The 18,915-nt window shown below is 38.7% G+C and overlaps 1 protein-coding gene and 1 long non-coding RNA gene across 4 annotated transcripts; one reads left to right on the top strand and one right to left on the bottom strand.

Moving 5' to 3' along the window:
* Positions 1–230: 230 nt before the first annotated feature.
* LOC118343959 lies at positions 231–1,541 on the top strand. Its single transcript, XR_004797775.1, has 3 exons — positions 231–959; positions 1,103–1,162; positions 1,360–1,541. It is a non-coding gene; the product is annotated as an uncharacterized LOC118343959 (long non-coding RNA).
* Positions 1,542–1,662: 121 nt separating this feature from the next.
* LOC109005919 (SAC3 family protein B) lies at positions 1,663–17,460 on the bottom strand. Of its 3 annotated transcripts, none has more exons than XM_018985009.1 (16): positions 17,115–17,460; positions 16,603–16,704; positions 15,531–15,620; positions 15,254–15,367; positions 12,872–13,114; positions 8,774–8,968; positions 8,416–8,672; positions 8,023–8,123; positions 7,694–7,909; positions 6,821–7,048; positions 6,650–6,741; positions 6,478–6,571; positions 5,487–5,579; positions 4,594–5,357; positions 4,395–4,509; positions 1,663–3,845 (listed from the first exon to the last, which is right to left on the bottom strand). In XM_018985009.1, the coding sequence occupies exons 1-16, from the start codon at positions 17,270–17,272 to the stop codon at positions 2,079–2,081; spliced, it is 4,629 nt and encodes a 1,542-aa protein (XP_018840554.1). In that variant the 5' UTR covers positions 17,273–17,460; the 3' UTR covers positions 1,663–2,078. The 3 variants fall into 3 exon arrangements, with proteins under 3 accessions (XP_018840554.1, XP_018840555.1, XP_018840556.1); XM_018985010.2 differs by having other exon boundaries at positions 1,974–3,845; positions 8,774–8,926; positions 17,115–17,459; XM_018985011.2 differs by lacking the exon at positions 16,603–16,704 and having other exon boundaries at positions 1,974–3,845.
* Positions 17,461–18,915: the final 1,455 nt, after the last annotated feature.

Here is an 18,915-nt window from a genome sequence, read left to right as displayed (position 1 = left end):
TATCTTCACTTATGGACCTTTCTGCTCATCAGATGGCTCTGTGCTACCATTAGACCTGACCTTTTCCTTACACCTTCACCAGTCTCTAAATAGTGCAAGAGAAAAACAGTTCCCAACTTTCTCTTTTCAGGTTTTAGACCCACGTCCATTTGTTATAAACTATAATTTTGAGTAATTTGGGGATGCAATAATATCTGTTTCCTAATAAGTGCTGAAGTTGAAGTTTGTTACCGTTTCTCATTCTAGCATCAAAGATGTTATTTTGTTGGCTGAAATTAGTATATTTTTGGCATATGATGCAGAACTCAACAAAATTTGATTATGTAGAAGTCCCATAACAAATTTTCTGACATATTTGTTGATATAGGTGGCAAGATATACAGATCCCCGGGATGCATGTTCTGCCATTGCTGGAGAATCGTATAAGAAATGGTTGGAACATGAAACCCGAACAGATGATATTACAATCATCATTGTCCAGATCAAAGGTTTTTCTAATGTATGAATTTTACTAAATCTTACTCTACCTGCACATTTTGCTAGCCTGTCCAGTCTGAATTTCCTGCTTTCAGCGTGTGCTCAATTCATGTTCTGGTTGTGTACACTATGCTGGGGTTGCACAAGTTTTCTACCCCCTCTTCATGCTCCTGCTCTATTTTCCTTTGCCCATGCCCCTTGTGTAAAGGAAAAAAATAGCTGCACTTTCCATTGACTGGCTTGTTTACCTAATTTATAATGTAATTACCATAGTTAGATGGCGATGGATCAAATGGGACCAATATTAGGGCAACAAGGTCCAGAAGAGAAACTTCTGAAATATCCATTACAAGTGTTTCAGAGTTATACCGTTCAGTAAGAAGCGGCTTCTCGGTCCTGCAGCCTTGTCAGCATGTCGTTTCAACAAATCGAAGCCTAGGTATCATTGTTCCATCTCTGGAACGTGCAAGGTCATTGGAATGGTGGGCCTCTCAACCCTGTTTTGGATCATTTTCTTATGCTCATATGTGTGTGTGTGTGTGTATAAATATACATCTATCCATATGTACCATATTTTGCTGAGCGCTGTCTCTCTCTCTCTCTCTCTCTCTCTCTCTCTCTCCAGTGATGAAATTCATGACCTTGAGGAAGCAGCCTAACACTTCCTTGTCTTTTTTCTTTAGAGGTATCAGTCTCCTTTTACAATTTGTTGTATCAATTTTAAAGCACATACAACTAGTAACTGTCTCAAAGAGGGGAGGGGACCCATGTTCTTACTTTTATTTCTTTTTGGTCTGAAATTGATCGTAGCAATTTCAAATAAATTGCATTAATTCAACTATTTTTATCAAAATTACTGAATTTATTTTTGGCTGGTAGCAGGATGTGGGCAAGTCGTGCAGTCTCCAAGCGACAGCTTCTCTGTTAATTTGCTCTATATACAGGATATAATTGGTCACTAATCTCCAGGCAACAGCTTCTTTGCTAGTACTGATAAAAATCATTTAAACCATTTGTAACCAACCCTGCTAGATTCCTTCTGGAGAACAAAATGCTCTCCCTCCAGTTGTAGTTTCACCTGCTAACCACACAATAGGAAGGAAATGGTAGTAAAATTTGTATAGATTCGAGGAGGTTCTTTGAGGAGGTTGAGACTTCATGACTTCGATTTCAGAAAAAGGGAGGTAAAAAGAAATACTTGTTACCGACATTTTATAAGGTGGTTAATTTCGAATAACATGCGATCCATTGTAATATATACAACTTTTCTTTCTAGTAGATAAAATCCTCGATTCTTTTCTGCCTCTTTTTAGTCTCTCCATTCCACGGTCAAGCGAGATGTCAAATGCACTGAACTGACGCACCGAAATCATGATAGTTGCTACGTTGAAGACCCCAAGTATTGACTCGGAGACCAGCACAAAACCGACAAAATGTGCGCGTGCGAGAGAGAGAGAGAGAGATAAATTGCCATATCTGTAATGTGGAAATAACGATAGCCTACAAAATTTTCTTGCCTATTTTTTCTTACAGATCCTCCATCGCTCTCTCTCATCGTTTGCATCTCGTCATACTGTTTGAACACAAGTAATTATGTCCTCTCAAAAATAAATAGACAACTTATTGTCTACCATGTTCTGCATTATATCACACTGCTCCAGTAACTTGCTTAAATTTTCGGCTTCCTTGGAAGCTTCGCCACCCACCATTATTTCAGTACTAGTATTGTCTAATCTGTAAGACGTGTCAGTGGTGATCGCCAAATTGCCATCCTGTTTAATACCCCTTTCATCCTCAGCAGCCTCGCAAACCTCACCATGCAAGGGCATCCATGCAAGAGGTTGTAACTGCTCTGGCGGTGGCTGACCCCCACCCGGTGACGAGGGGCTGCAGCCAACTTCAATTATTTCATCCAGCGATGGATGACTTGTATAATAAGGTGAAGTTAAACTCCCTTCAAGCCTCAACATATCAACATCTCCCGCAACAGGAGGAGCTATATGACACTCCAAAACATAGGCCACGGAGAAGGTTCCACTTGATAAATTCATTAACCGCCAATTGAAAATTCTGCGGAAAATCATAACCCAGTTTGGAACAATACGGTAACTCGAGTTATAAAGCTCAAGGCGAGCACTTTTTTGTAGCATTATGGATGCCTCCTTCATTGCCTCCTCATATCTCATCATCTTACTTGATTGCGTCAGGTATCTGATCAAGCAATTTTCAAGCATTAATCTCTGGTTCTTAATCTCCTTACCCATATAAGATCCTCTGGCCAACCAGGATATATCGTCAGTAAAAGATGGAAGTTTAGAGTCCCTTAGAGCACACAGCAGTGGTTCAATTTTTCCCAGTGAATTCCATCCTATTTTCGGTAAGTACCACTTCACACTTCTGCGTTCATCACTAGACTCCTCCAGCAAAGCAATCTCAGGACAAGGCCAGCCAATAGGATCTGCGATTGCAGTAGCATTGATTTTTCCCAAGGAACAATCTAGGGCTTCATTGAAGGCAGAGATACAATTATTAGGACCCACTTCAAAATCATTCTTTCTCTCAAGCACCTCCAATGAAGAATTCAAGTGAGAAAGAACCAGTTCTCGTGTTCTCAAATTATGCAGGGCAGGTTGCAGGGGTGATTCACTTGCCAGCCATTTTAGTCCTTCCCTTAATTGCTCGTCACTAAAAAACCCATCTGCGTGTTCCATCTGGAGATTCAAAATGAGGGAAACAACCCGAAAGCTACTTATCCTTGACTTGTCGATATTATGAAGGTCCAATTCATTTGCCACAATAGAGAAAGAATCTGAAGTCTCTTCCTTGTTTGAGCAACTTAAAATCAGAAGGGGCAGGCAAGAACCAGAAGGTATTGACATTAGAAGGTCCTGAAGCCGGACTCTTTGATGCTTCCATGGGAGCTTTTCAGATACAAGGAACAATACCGCACTTGCACCGGATACTGTCTCATCTAGAATATCAAATTCTGTTTCCTTGACAACAGACAAGCAGCAGGTCTGATATGCACCATCTCGGCTAGGAACCCATTTGCTCCATATTGACAGCCCAGGAGATGACATCAACAGATCGTTATCATCTTCATTTTTGCTGGAAGGCATGAGTTTTGAAAGCAACCATGCCGCAGGCAAAGCAACTTGGCTCCTCTGCTCCAATTTAACTTTTTCCAGGTTGTTCATCTGAGAACATACAATAATTTTCCAGCATAGGCATTTAGCATCTGGATTTCTTTTGCTCAGTGTACCAGCTATGACATCTGAAACATTAAGTCTTGACCATGATTCTGCATGCTTTTTATGTCTCTCCCGCATAACATGATCAATGTCAAACTCGCCAAAATTGCTCGGTTGCTACATAGAAGAAGTGAACAGCTTAAACAAAATAACTCAAGGAAGACAGAAACCATTGACAAGAGTTATACCTCAGTAAGTGAAGTCAATTATTTAGAAATACTGTTTTTTAAGTAATTCTTTTATCAGTAACGAAAATATACTTACGTAGTATTCTTGTCATTCATGTAAGATGCACAATACATTGTTAGATAAATCATGCGAGATTCAATAATGGGAGATGGTTACATTTAATTCGGTAGCATATACCAAAATGAAAAAACTGGAAAGAAGGAACAGGGGTGGTAGGATTTTTTTTCTAATCGTTAGCTAAGTTTGCATTGTAAATGGTGATATGGGAAGATATTGACAGCTCAAGAAACACTCTCTACTCTGTTCAACAAGACTAGGAAAAAGAAACTTGAACCCAAAAGGTGATGCGCCAAGAGGAAGTTGAAGGGATTTCTTCCTCGAGTAGTTTTTTTTTTTAAATAAAGCATGAAGAATAAACTGGTAGTCAGGCAACCATGACAAGATGAGTATATAAATTTAAAAAATTCTAAAACTAACCTCCTTTTTCTGTTGAATTGGCGGCCCCAATGATAATGAGTCTAATGCAGCACTTGCTGCTACCTGCATTTGTTTGCGGAACAACCGTCGCTTTGCACAACGCCGCTTCCATAACCTGACAACAAAGAAATGCAAGACTAAGGCCCGTGGAAAAATGACCTCCATAAACAACCAATAGCAGTAGAAGAAGCTTGAAAACCTTAAGAACAACTTGAGTTTTGCCTCAGCAGTTTCTTCCGCATGATCATTTGCCGGAACTGTGCTAACATCATTTTCTTTATGAATGTCATTTTGATAAGTATTTTCTTTATGAATATCTGAAGGTTCTGCATCTTCCAAACGATTAATAACCACGCTTGGGGGGCCAATTTTTTCCACCTCACAATCCTTTTTGCCATCCGAGTATCTCTCTTTGACAGCTGTTTTTGACACATCCTGCAGCGTCATTGCTTCCTTCTGAAAATGCATGTTTCTTTCAAGGGAGTTTCTGAAAAGATCATCAAAATTTTGTTTTGCTACAATTTCAACTTTAGCAAGCTGGGATTTAGGGGAACTGTGGGATAACGAAAAACCCCAAGGCGGATTAGAGGCTCCAGCTGCCTGATGGTCATTTTGACTCTGTTTGGTAACTGTTGGAGAGATGATTACTGGCTGCCGTTGTTGGCTATCAGTTGAGGATGAAAAGGTTTCAAGATCAGCCATTTCTTCATTACTTGTACAGACAGAACTTTCCCTTTCATCAGAAGGGATAGATACAGCTTCAGCAGGTAATGATATGGCTTGCGTTGGAGGTAAAACATCCTCAACTATACTCCCTGACCTTTTCAAATAAACAAGTTCAGAACACTTGGTAGGATAGTCCTTATCCCGATTGAGAAATGGGCCTTCCTTCATCATATAAGGCTCCTCAAATACCTTTATTGAGAACCCATGATACTGTAAGAGACTTTCAATGTCCTCTTCCTAATTTCATCAACAAAGCATAACAGTAAGACAAGGGGAAACTGCAGATCTCCTCCATGAAAAGAAAATACATAAAATAATAGGAAAAAAATCAATAGAATGTAACACGCATCAAGCTAAGATAAGCACCTCCATCCCAAGCCACTTAGCAACATGGGAAACAGGGAGACCTTGGTTATTCTGTAGTCCCGAGTGTAGAGAAGCAAGTGCCAGGGTGCGTAGCTGGTCAAAACAGCATAATACAAGACAACATTAACATCATGTACATCCACATCCACAAATGTTTTTGCACATGGAATTCCATATGCATACATAGCTACCAAAAAAATGCAGTGAATGAATAAATCCGAATTATCAACAGCTAATTTTAGAATAAGTTAGAGTCACTTTGCTATCTACAAAAGTAAAGGAAAAGATCCCAAAAAAAGCCAATAAATTGTAATTAGCACCCAGCAGAAATATATAGTCTATAGCTCGGAAACTTCTCAAGCCATCATGAAAATATTTTTGAAAGCAATAGCAGGCAAGTTTGGTAATACACGTCGTTTGCTTTAGCTGTAATATAGTCCAAAAATGTTCTATTGAAGTACACGTTAATCAAACACGAGTTTTTCTTTGTCCTTTCTTTAGAAAAAAAGAAACACAAAAATGCATACAAAAGAAAGGAAAAATGTAATAACACAAATAAATCAGACAAAAACCTATGCATATACCATATTTACCAAAACGCAAAACACAATCAAATAAGAAAAGTAAATAGTGCTAAATTAACTTTATTACTCTTTTTCATTGTGGCTCATGCCATTTTTTTGCATTTATTGTATAAGCGAGTGACCTCAAGAGGCAGTGCCACATGGTTAAGTGAATTTATATAATCTGTAAATATTATAGCTTAAATGACTAAGAAAGGGATTCTAATTTAATTGCATTGCTTTCAATTCCAAGAAACATGGCAGGAGCACATGCATGCTTTTCATAGTCCAGAGATTTCTACACAAGAAACTTAAATACATTGTTTACAGGGAACTAGTTTATAGATTTAGCACAGGCAAAAAATTCAGAAATAGATTCAGCAATTTGCTACAGTATGCACTAACCGAGAAGCAATAGTTACTCAGACCTTTGCGAAGTGAGCATGCATAAGGCATGCTTGAAGGTAACTCGCCCTTCTAGCAAGCCGGAAGAAGGCAATAAAATTACCTGTTCTGCAAGATCTGGAAGAACAAATCAAATAACCATTAGAACGTGATTAACACTGTAACCTGAAAATAAATCGGAAGGGAAGGGACAACCTTGCCACATCACGGGCAAATAGCACTTCTGGAGTCTGTCTTATCTCTGGAGTCATTTTTGCAAGATCGAGCGAGAGCTCTGCTGCTTCAACCTAGCAGGAATAGATTATTTTGACAGACAACAATAAAACTGAAACCTGTACAATCAACGTGATTCTGCAGAAGCCATACTTTATATCCAGGATGTTTGTCCAGTTTGAGAAGTGCATAATAACCCCGGAACTCTTTTTCTGTTGGCACACTTATGCCTTTCTTTCTGTGATCATCATAGATTTGGAACAACTCAACTGATGTTTTATTCATCTGTTCAATGTTGAGGTGTGCATCAAATCCCTCAGAAAAGCCTTCTCCTTTGGTGTGTTCACATAATTCATGCATCGCAATTATGTGAAGTCTTATCTAAAATCCACAGCAATATGCAAACAAATTACTCTTCAGAATGAAGATTAAGTTTTGCATGTTGGGAAAAAAAATACACATCCACCAACAAAACCAAGTAAAACAAAATGATTTGCAACTGTCTATTACATGAGGATAGTGGGTGCTTCCTGTAATGCCCCAATGGAAGGCCCAAACCACATGGCTTATACTCCAAAAAGACTAGTCAATTATACAATTGGACCCCGATTGGAACCTTATAAAGAGCAAGAACTTTTCATTCCCAAGCAATGTGAGATCTCATTCACCACCAACCATTATCCTAATCATATGGGGTATCACACTTCCAATTTTACCTACATACAGACAAAATTATCTACATGCATCAACAACTGTCTATAAACAAAATGACTAGTAAATGTATCACCACCAGAAGAATAACTACTAATTCAATTAGTTTTCAATCTGGTGGATGATTTTGTCATTAACTTCTTTTAACAAGGTCAGCCCAAGCTTGCCTCCCTGAACCCCCACCCAGAGGCAAGTATGATATTCTAAAGGTGATCCAAAAAGAAAACATTTAAAAAAGGTAAAATATGAAACAAACACCATTTACATACTACATATTATATAATAGGAAAGAAGATATCAGATTGAGGATTATACCATCTGCTCCAGCATAAGAATAGCCCCGTGGTCGAAAATGTGCTGCATCCTCAGGTCCATTCGGATTGCCCTCATCCTATCCCACAAGAAGTTATATATGCCAAGAAACCTGTCATCATATGGCTGATCTAGCAAATTAAGCAGATAATCAATTGTTTCCTGCAGGATTGGCATGGGACGTATCAAACTCGCCTCCCTCTCAGCTGTCCTAGTATACTGCAGAAGAAGAGCACAAGAACATCTCATCAATGAAGTATGGTCTAGAGCAATTTCCACAAAATGATAACAGCTTCCTGATTTGAAAAATCCCAAGATGATCCAAAAACTACCTTCTTTACAGCAAGGGATTTGCTGGTTTGGTTTCTATCGCCACCCACTCGTTCATACTGGTCTAGATCTCCCTTTCTTTCACGTTCTGCCCTTTCTGACTCTGTAAAATAAAGCAAATTCCTAATAATATTAAAAGTCAAACTTTCAGAATTGGGCCTCTCACAACTTCCACACAAGAGAGGATAAGTAGTCAGTTTGAGTTACTAAAGAATCTGATATAACACAAACTCAAAGTAAAAATGTCTTAAACTTCTTCATTTTTTTTTTCTCATAAATCTTTAGTTTCTTCTTCACCAAAAAAATGAAATGCAAGTCCAAATTCTACAAAATGATTGCATTTGAATTACTTGAATCATAACTTCGCTCATGGATAAAGTGGTTGAGAGACATACCCGGACACATGTCTGGACACATTCCAATAATAATAGTAGATGGTTCATGGCCATCAAAATCAGATAAAACATGGGCATGGGAGAAATCCCCTGTCAGTTCTGCAGACTGGTTTCCAGCATATTTTTTCCTCTCTGCTATAGTCTCTTCATTTCTATTTGCAGAATCTAGTTGGTCTGCAAAATCAGGATTGCCTTGCACATTTTGACTTAATTCAACCTTGAAACGGGCCAATCGCTTTGCCTTGGCTTCCATCTCTCTTCAGATTACATCAAAAGATTAGAGAAAATAATTTTAAGTCTTGCAATAAAGCACGACTAATATAGGCAATAAACAGAACCAATCCACCAAATATTTTACCGTTCAGTATCATCTTGGGTGGAAAAGGAATTTTCTGGAAAGAGTTGACCGCTAGGAAGTGAAGAAGGTGACCTTGTTCTTTTGAGAGCAGGGGAGCTGGTGCGCTTGGTTGCCACAACTTCAGAATCAGGATTGGTTGCAGGAGTTGGAAACCTTAGATGAATTTGAGAATCAGTGGCAGAAACAAATTTTGACCTAGCAGCCAATGTAGGAGATATTGAAGTCCAGGAAAAAAATCATGCAAGATGCCACATAGATGTAAAGCTCTTCTCTTTCCCTACCTTGTTTTAGTGGGTTTGGAGGCAACAGGAGGAGACCAATAATTTATACACCCCCCCCCCCCCCCCAAAAAAAATAAAAATAAAACACCACCTTACAAGCATCGTCTACTTGGTAAATTTTAAGGTTTTTTATTTCTAAAGGTTATATCAAGAAATCGTCCCTTACATCAAGAAAATTCTAACAGACTTCTGGCCTACTTTCAGCACTCATCATTCCTCTCCCATTACCATCCTCCCACTTTCTTCAAAACTTTGCCTTAAGTTCCTGCTGGTATATTAGCCGGCAATCCCTTTATCTATGATGGTGCTCTAAATTAATCAAACCCCAAAGTGGCGTGGTGGTCCTAGGGCGAGCCGTATAGACCGGACGCCCTGAGTTTGAAACTCCGCATTCACACTCGTAGGGCCATTGGACCAGGGGAGTTTACCCTTAAATTACACGACATGTACTTGCGGGAAAACTCCTTACCGAGGGTGTGTACACCCCTAGTAGTAGTTAGAACTTTGTCTTGGACACCTAGGACCAACAAAAAAAAAGGTGCTCTAATTACCCTTGTTACTTTTTTTTATAAATACCTTTTTTTTATAAGTAAACAAATTTTATCGATCAAAGAATTACGCAAAGCCCGATACAAATACAAGAACAACTATATGCCCTAACTAAGGAGGCTCAAAAGAGACAAGAAAGACATGTAGGTCCATGTCGTTGAAATCAACAGCAATGGCCCAGGTACATAGAGTACTATAAAATCAAGCTACAAGTTCCTCTAGCGATCTCTCTTTGTCTTCAAACGTCCTCGCATTGCGCTCCTGCCACAAACACCACATGATGCATATAGGGATCACCTTCCAAACCGTTTTAATCTGCTGCATGCCTCCTATATTTGTCTAGCTGGACAGCTTTGCAACTATAGTCTCCGGCATAATCCAAGCCAACTCTACTCTACCGATCACCTTATTCCACAAAACCCTTACTGTCTCACAATATAGTAGGAGATGGTCCACCGACTCTCCATCTCCCTTACACATAACACTAATCTGCTATGATAACCCTCATTTTCCTCAAGTTATCGGTTGTGAGTATCTTGCCCAAAGATTCTGTCCACACGAAGAATGCAGCTTTGCAAGATGCCTTATGTCTCCAAAGAAACTGGAGCCTCGTTTGTTTTTGCATATGAGATGAGATGAGTTGAGATTAAAGTTAAAAGTTGAATAAAATATTGTTAGCATATTTCTTTTAATATTATTTTTGTTTTGAGATTTAAAAAAGTTAAATTGTTTATTTTATTTTGTGTAAAAATTTAATAAAGTTGTAATGATTAGATGATATGAGTTGAGAGTAGTTGTGAAAACAAACGAGGCCTGAATGTTGGGTTCTTGAGTGAGAGCGTTATAAAAAGAGCGAACCGAAAATATACCTTTCCCGGCGGGTGACCACCACAACCCATCTTCTTGTTGATTGCTCGGTTTAACGAAGTACAAAAGGCTGTAAAAATCAGCAAAACTGCTCTACTAAAACTGATATCCCAATGGATCTGCCCACCCGATAACCCCATGACATCCGCTACTGCAACGTCTTTAGTACTAGCAATTTGGAATAGTGAAGGAAATGAATCTTGTAGGGAAGTGTCACCACACCAAATATCTTTCCAGAATTTAATCCTGGAACCCTTAGCCAACTGGAGTCGAGTATGTCGAGTTAAAACCCTCCATCCTCTTCTAATGTGTTTCCACAACCCCACTCCATAGGCTCCTCTAGGGGGATAGAGGATTGCTTAGAACTCATCTTTCATGAGGGATTCTTCAGGGAGCTAAGGATGGGTAATGGAGTTATCATCATTCAACATCATATTAACGCAAGGGGCAGTTTTTTGCAACTCTAAGATTTTCGAAATGGAAGGAAGAAAGGTTGTGGTGATCCCGGAAGGCGCAAATGGCATCGGATGGAAAGTTTTTCTGCATATCAAAACATCATTGGGTCCAAGGCCGTTGTTCTGAAGCATGCAAACAAAGGAGAGTTTGTTGATGGAAAGACAGTGAGAAGGCCTCCCTTGGTCAAAGGTGCCTCGTACGCCTTGGTGGTAGTCTGGCAAAGAATAGCTTTGCGGCAGAAGGAAAGGGTAAGTTACTTGGAGAAGACAAAGGTTGTCATGTGACATTGGGAGAAGTGGAAGGTAAGCACCATGTGTTGCAGGGTGGAATGGCTGCCTTTATCGGGTGTTTGAGGGTGGGAGAAATCGAGGGGGTCTTGTGGGCTGTAAGAGCTCAATTGACAGGAGTTATGGAGTATGTGAAAGAACTTACGATTAAAGTGGATAAGGGGCTGGAACTAGTCACGAGTTTGGGTGGTGGGTAAAAAACGGACGAGGGGGGAGGGGGGCGGGGGGTAGATCCTACGGGTTTAAAGGCCTCAAGTGCACTAGCATAGGGCATTTCGACGCTGTCACAAATAGGGTCATTGGACACCGGCATCACAATTCACGCTAGTGTCACTTAGGACATCGGCAGCTTGCCATTTGACTACCCTCAGTCACCAGTTGCAAATGGGGTTAGTACCTTTTTCCAGAGTTCACTTTCAGTTGAAGATAGGGGTCCTTTCAGGATTTTGAGTACTTTGGAAGAAGCAGACGAGCCTCTTTCAGAAGATGCAAATGGGATAACATAAGGTAGTGCTTCCCCTACCTGTTCTATGCCTCTTAAGAGAGCAGTAGGGTCTGACAAAATGGCACATAAAGGATCATCGGGGGGTGGGGCACCTACAAGCAATGTCATCGTCGATTGAACGACGACACCTATGCCAGAGGTGAAGGAACCTTTAATGGTGACAACAACATTGGACAACAACAATATAGCTATTGAGGAGGTTCGGGATTTGAATGCAGATATGGCAGGGAGGAAATTATGGGTTTGTCGTTGGTGCCTTGTGAGGAGGAATGTCTAGGGTCGGGAGTGCAGTTGGGAACTGTGTCTGGGGATAATGTTGTTCCCCTAGTTTCTCTCTCTCCAATAAACAATATAGCGGGTTCACCATTCGATTAGATTCTACATAAGGTTAACGAGATTCAGCATATTGTGAGGCTTTCATATGGAGGATGTGAAGACCAATTTAAAGCAATACTCACTGCGATTGAGGTGGGCCACTCACTTGAAACCAAATCAAGTTTTAAGAAAAGCAGGAAGTTAAAGCATCTTTTTTGGACAATCAACTACAACGCTAAAGGAGGTAGCTGAAGTCGAGGGAAGACTAAAGGGAGGGCTTTATGAAGACGTCCTCTTAGAGGGAGTTTCGAGAGGAGTATTAGTCTTAAGGGAAACAAGGGGTTGGGGATGGGGAGGTGTATTCTATTCCAATTCGGGCTTAGTGTATTTCAAATAGATTTCTAATTTTCACGGGCTTTTTGGGTCATTAGGAGCTCTCTAATATGGGTTAGGTGTTTTCTTGTATACATCCAGCGTATTTGGTTACTCCTATTGATATATATAACATTCTATTGATATATATATAATATTTTTACTTATAAAAAAATATGCTCCCCAACTTTTTAAATAAAGGACTTCTCTAAGATGCTCCTTTCATTATTTCATTCAAACTTGACTCGGGTTAAGTTTTTTTTTTCTTTTATCATTGGTTATGGATAGATATCAGAGGAATTCTTTGGTCAAAAAACCATTCACACACACACATATAAGTATACTTGTATGCATATACTGTTTACCATTATCACCATTAGACTATTGCCCAGTGAAGAAAATGGTCCAAAAAACTACAAATAAAACGCAAGGATTATGGAAGGCAAGTGATATTCATGTATTTTACCTTCTAGAGCCATTTCCAGAGAAATGTGAATCTTCCCGCGGCACTTCACTCCCAGCTGGTAAAGGTGGGGATCTGTTTCTTTTCAAGACTTGAACACCCTCATGATTAGTTAAAAAGCCCCTTCCAGAGGCATAAGAACCTAAATAAGGTGAGACCGAGGATTGGTTTTGATAAGCCACATAGTTGGCATAACCGCCAGGCAATATGGGCCTATTATCCAATGAAGTCGAAAATGAAGCAGGCCTGTATGGCAAAATATAGCTTGATCAGATGGAGATTACCTTGAGCAGTGAGAAACTGAAAAGAATAATTCTAAATTTAGGATATGGACGTAAAACACCAACCAAAAGCAATAAACATGGCCTTCAAATGATTAATTGAAGCATACAAGAGGACATGTGGTGAGAGGCACCGGCTTAATGTTACAAAATGAGTGACAGAAAGTTCCACTTGGCAAATTGGCAATTCCAAAATCACCAAATAAGAGACTTGATCTTTTGAGTTTATGATTTTTTGTGCGCATGTACATACATACAGAAAGAATTGGACCTAAAACTTACCATAAAGCTTTGCCAAAAGAAGATGAAAATCCTCAACAGGGTTGTTGTTCTGAAAGATTTTTTTTAATCAGTAAATAAGAATTTTATTAAAAAGGCGAAGGAAAGTACACGGGAGTTGTTCTGAAAATTTAAAGCAGCTGCGCACACATAAATTAAGTATTGAATCTACAACTTACAAAAGGGTGGAAATCCTCGACATAAAGATGTTTCCAATAACCAAAGGAATCGCTACTGGATTTGTTTTTTTTTTAATCAGTAAATAAGAATTTTATTGAAAATAGGCGAAGCCAAGTACATGGGAGATATACAAGAGCCACACATACGCACGACTGTCTAAAGATACAAGAAAATCATGTACTTTCATGCCATTAAATTCTATTACAATCGACCAATGGAATAAAGTGTGAAAAAAAAAAGTTCGCTAGTCCATTGTCCGTTCACAATCCTCAAAACTCCGACCATTCCTCTCCATCCATCCATCCATATGCACCACCATAGGTAGGTCAATATCATCTTCTCCACATAGCTGCAATTTGAGAGTTACCCTGGATGCCTTGCCAGCTGAAGTGAACAACCCTTCTTGGCATTACCCAAATGAGTCCCACTCTTGCAAAGATATCTTTCCATAAACTCATGGCTACATCACAATGCAATAATAGGTGATCCACAGACTCACCACTTTTCTTACACATGTAACACCAATCCAATACAACGAGTCGGCGTTTCCTTAGATTATCTAAGGTGAGAATCTTTCCTAACGAAGCTGTCCATACAAAAAAGGAAGCTACTGGATTTGTTATTATAGGTGAATCACTACTAGATTTGTTATCAGAGGAACTATGTGAATGGGATTGTCAACAAGCAGATACAAATCGCTACCGGAATTGGGCTATACCATTTATAAGAGAATTGAGAAAAGGCTTAAAAAAAATTAGTCAAAAAGCTGTGGCTCCTCCCCAAGCAATGAATGAACAGCTAGAAATTCATCTACCAAGTGAGGAAGTGCTTGTTCATGTGAAAAATTTCTTTTAGGGAATGGTAGCAGAATGAAGCATAGGCCCATCAGCAAATCATCCCATTAATAAGTATTCCAATACTTCTCTAGAAAAAAAAAAAAAAATGAAGCCACAAATTATATGAGCAGAATGGCTATGTTAAGACTGTTGCCCCTAAAACTAAGTTACACACAACAATTGATAAGCATAATACATCAAGAGGCTGTCAAAACCAAGGCAAAGCTAGTGTGACATGATGCTAACTTTTTCAATCATAACACCCCGAAGCAAGCCTGGATAGTGGACACAGAAATTTTAACGAATGCTGAATAAGTACTGGAATGTAGCCTTTAGGACATCTTCTCCAGAATACCTAGCAATATCACCATTTGGAGACAAATGAAAGAGGTGATCTAAATGTTTTTGACAACTGAAATTGGGAAACCCAGGCTTGAAATGCTACTTCCAGAATGAGATGAAGCAAGAAGTGGGCAGATGACCTCTGATGAATTTGAACTTCATAATATTTATAAGAATCTTTGCCTCTCACCAAAACTAGGAGACTCGATGAATGTGAGAGATACAGGCTATCAGTATGACGTTCAATGGTACAACAGGTTGTGACAATCCCATATACGAAGGTAAAATTTTGTTTACACACAAGGAAGTTTCAATGATGTGAAAATGTAATAGCTAATGAAAAAATAAGAATTTCGCCCAAATTCTATAGGCTAAAACAACATATTTATAAATTATAAATGGAACATTTTAATATCAAGCATTCTAAAAGAACAGTTTTTAGAGAAGAATCAAATGATCTAGCAAACCTATCAGTGTGCAAGAATTGTTGCCCATGGACTCCTGTGGATGAATTAGGAGGACTTGCAGCAGAACGGGTGCTTTCAAGAGCTAATGGACGTGAAAACCCAGCTTCAGGTCCCCTAACCAAACAAAAATCCATAAAACGATAAGAAGAGGGCTTCCAGAACATGACCAGACAAGTGTAATATTATCATCCATACAGTTGTCTCATTTTTTTTTGGGGAGGGCTTGTGGCCCAAAAAGCTGTGCAATCCTACCAGTGTACAGGAATCGAATCCTTACCTATGGACTCCTGCGGATGAATAAGGAGGACTCACAGCAGAATGGTAGCTCTCAAGAGTTAGCGGGCGTGACAATGCAGCTTCAGGTCCCCTTATCAAACAAAAATCAGTAAGCTTTTTTTCTAAAGAGCAAAATAATAGGACGAGGTGCTTCCAGAACATGAACAGACAAGTATTATATTAAAATATACGCAATTGTCCCAAAGAGAGAACTTCCTGCCCTAAACTAGCCCAACCCAAGATATTGACAAAATATATGATCTTTCAAGAAGATTGTTTCAAGGTGCTGCTATTTTCGTTCTATACCATAGGGAAACATAAGCATATACAAATGTACCATAGCATTTCCAACAAATATTTCATGCACCAACAATGCATGTGAAGAAAGGAGTAAAGGATTGTAGAATTGTATTTTTATCTCTTGTTTTAGTCAGAAATTGGATGTTAGTTCTTACACAGATATCTCATGCTCATGTCCACAAAGTATTGTGTCCATTATAGGAACTTAAATTTATCTGAAAGAGAAGAAATCACATTTTTTTACAAAGTGAGATAGCTGAAATTAGCGTATATAAGAAAAAATTTCCTTTTGCAAGCTTGGATTTTAAGTAATTTCATATAATAAAGATTCAAAATGGTAATTTCTTTCCTTTTCCAAATTTTATCAAGAACCCAATAGCATTTTGGAAAAGCATGGAAACCACTTCGGAAATAATTGGTAGCATTTTCCCATGATAACCTAGAAAAAATGAACTAGACAACAAAATTATCAGTTGAGATTTGAAAAACAAAATGCATTGAATGACACAGGTGAGTTAATTGACTCTAAATGGTATTGTTACTTGGAATAGGAATTGGCACGGTCAACCTTGGTACTTTTGAAGATTCCATGGCCTGAGGTCTGTTGTCTTCACATTTTAGTAGCCTATACAAAGTTATGGATAAATCTATTCCCCTTTATTTTGTCTTTTACAGGTTATTGTGGTGTCGCAGATGTCGTTATTACGTGCATATCAGTAATAGGTCACAGAAACGGATAGTTATGACGCATGCATTTAATATAAAACGTGTACCTACGAACTCCAAGAGATCTTTGGTAAGCAGAACTGACTGCAGGGCCGCTGCTCTCTAAAGCCAAAGGAGGCGATGGCACTCTCTGTAGAGTTCCAGGTGCCCTAGATCAAAAGAAAAGGCGTAAAAAGTGCAACTTTTTTATCGTTACATACTGCTCCACAATAGCGAAAGGAGCTTCAACCAAACTGGTGAGCTATGGTCGTGATTATTGATATTAGTTTGTGGTAGTGCCCTAAAGTAAGCGAAACCTTGCCCTCTAGGGTTTTGTTTCAGTCCTCAAATATCCTAAAAGCAGAATCCAAAATTACTAAAAGTACAGAAAATAAATCAAAGAAACGAATCCCGAAGAGCCATAGTAATCGTGAACGATTTTCTGCTGAATTTCCCAACGAAACTTTTAGAAAAAAAAAATTACATCTTTTTCCTAGTGGTGCTGAGAATCTTGTTGTTCTCTTCAGCAGCCAAACGAAGCTCAAACAAATACCATAGCCAAGAGAGAAAGAGAGAGTACCTGGGACTGGGAGATCGCAGAGGGGCGGGAATGGGAAAGAGTGGAGTAGAAGGAGAGTCAGACGGGGGGCGAGAGAAAGATCCAAAGTTGGGTACGTGGGATTCGGGTGGTCGATTTGGACCAGAATCCTTGCCAAATCCCGTATACGCCGAGTACATTCTTTCTTCTGTTAACGATGATATTACATCGTAAAACTCAAATTGGCTCACAAATTCTGGGAGTCCCTGGTTTCCCTTATGGTTAGAACAATGAAGTGGCTGTAGCAGACGGGCTATTGAAGCACCGGGAAAACGACTCGTTCACGACGCCTCCCACATGAATCAAACTCAGGGTTCAAAACTTCAATCAATGAAACGAGGGGAACCCCATGCGTATTGGACTAGATGGGCCCAACTTTTGGACCGGTTTTAACTTTTGAGTTGAGAGTGTCACCTATAAGGCTAAAAAAGCATTTTTATTTTTTCATCATTTTTTTAAAAAAAAAAAAAAAACCTTCCCATAACCTCTCTCTCCTTAAAAAATGCATTCAATGGAAATGTGCCATGTAGGCATTCCATTTTTAAATCTTATAGCCATTGCAAAAAAACTCTTCATTTTCCATTTCCCTCACCCTCCTCTCTCTCTCTCTTTCTCAAGAACCACTCCTTCTCTCGAGCTCCACCCACTTCTGAGTTGTGTTTCATCTCTCTTCTTGTCATGGTTGAAGAGACGAATGTGAAAAGGATTCACATCAGTGTGACATATAGACTGGCCATCAAATCCACTCCTATTTAGGCCAACATCTCCATTGTGCACTTGAAAATCAATATGAACAGAATTCTCAAAATTACTCAAAACAATAATTTAATAAGATCTTCTACTCAAATTAAGAGGTTCGAAAACATGAAACAATAATTTAGTGGACAGTAAGCAAACCATGTGCGACGGGTTGGAAAGGTTCACCGAGCTGCGATAGGCTGCGACGAGCTAGGGAGGTTGGCTGTTCTGCGACGGATTGGGGAGGTGTGGTGGTGTGAACTGTAAGTGAGGTGCGGCGAAGTGCAAAGGATTTCACTGAAGTGAATATGTTCTATGTTTTTCTAACGTATTTGATTTTGCAATCCCCTGTAATGTGGTTCATGGGATTTAGATGTAGATGTAGATTACTGATGTGTCCATTTTTTATTTGCTGCTATTAAAGGATTGAGAACGGCGTAACCATCCACAAGAGGGCCGGTTTTTTTTTATATTTTTTTCTTTATACTCTTAAATATTTAAAAGAAAAAAGAAAAAAAGTTGAAACTCATTTAAAAATATTTTCTTAACAACTAAGTAAAAACAATATAATAAAAAAATAAAATATCAAATTTTGTAGTGTTGTATCCTTGGTGAATGTAGCATTTTCACATACAAAAATTTTATGTGCAGTTAATTTTACGTATTCATTTGTACACTCTACTAATATGATTGATTGCGTCATTTTTTTAATATAAAATAATTATTTTAATCAATCACATCATTAAAATACGCAAAAGATATTATATGTACCAGAAGTCTTTTCCTTAACTTTTTAATCACCATTGAATTATTCATTATTTTTAAAGGTCCTTGCCAGTATAAATTTAATTGGATTTAATTAAAAATTTATTAAATATTTTTTAAACGTGAATAACGCAGTACTTTCATTTTATTATATATTTTTAAATTATTTTAATTAGTTATAGAAATATTATTCTTTTAATGGTGTGAGACTATATTATTTGTTTAATGTATACAAGTAAGTTGCAACAGTGCACCAAAAGAGTTGACCCATAGTGCATTT

Source organism: Juglans regia, chromosome 12, assembly GCF_001411555.2.
Source record: "Juglans regia cultivar Chandler chromosome 12, Walnut 2.0, whole genome shotgun sequence".
Lineage (NCBI taxonomy): Eukaryota > Viridiplantae > Streptophyta > Magnoliopsida > Fagales > Juglandaceae > Juglans > Juglans regia.
The sequence above is the reverse complement of the archived record's forward strand: the minus strand, read 5'-3'. Positions and strand labels throughout refer to the sequence as shown.

Bases quoted from the DNA above. Each gene is read 5' to 3' on its own strand.
- LOC109005919 (XM_018985009.1), bottom strand. From the start codon at position 17,272: ATGTACTCGGCGTATACGGGATTTGGCAAGGATTCTGGTCCAAATCGA. The intron at 15,368-15,530 runs GTAAGGATTCGA...TTGTTTGGTTAG, and splicing joins TCATCCGCAGGAGTCCATAG to GGGACCTGAAGCTGGGTTTT. The intron at 8,969-12,871 runs GTAAAATACATG...ATTGGCTGCTAG, and splicing joins TCTGGAAATGGCTCTAGAAG to GTCAAAATTTGTTTCTGCCA.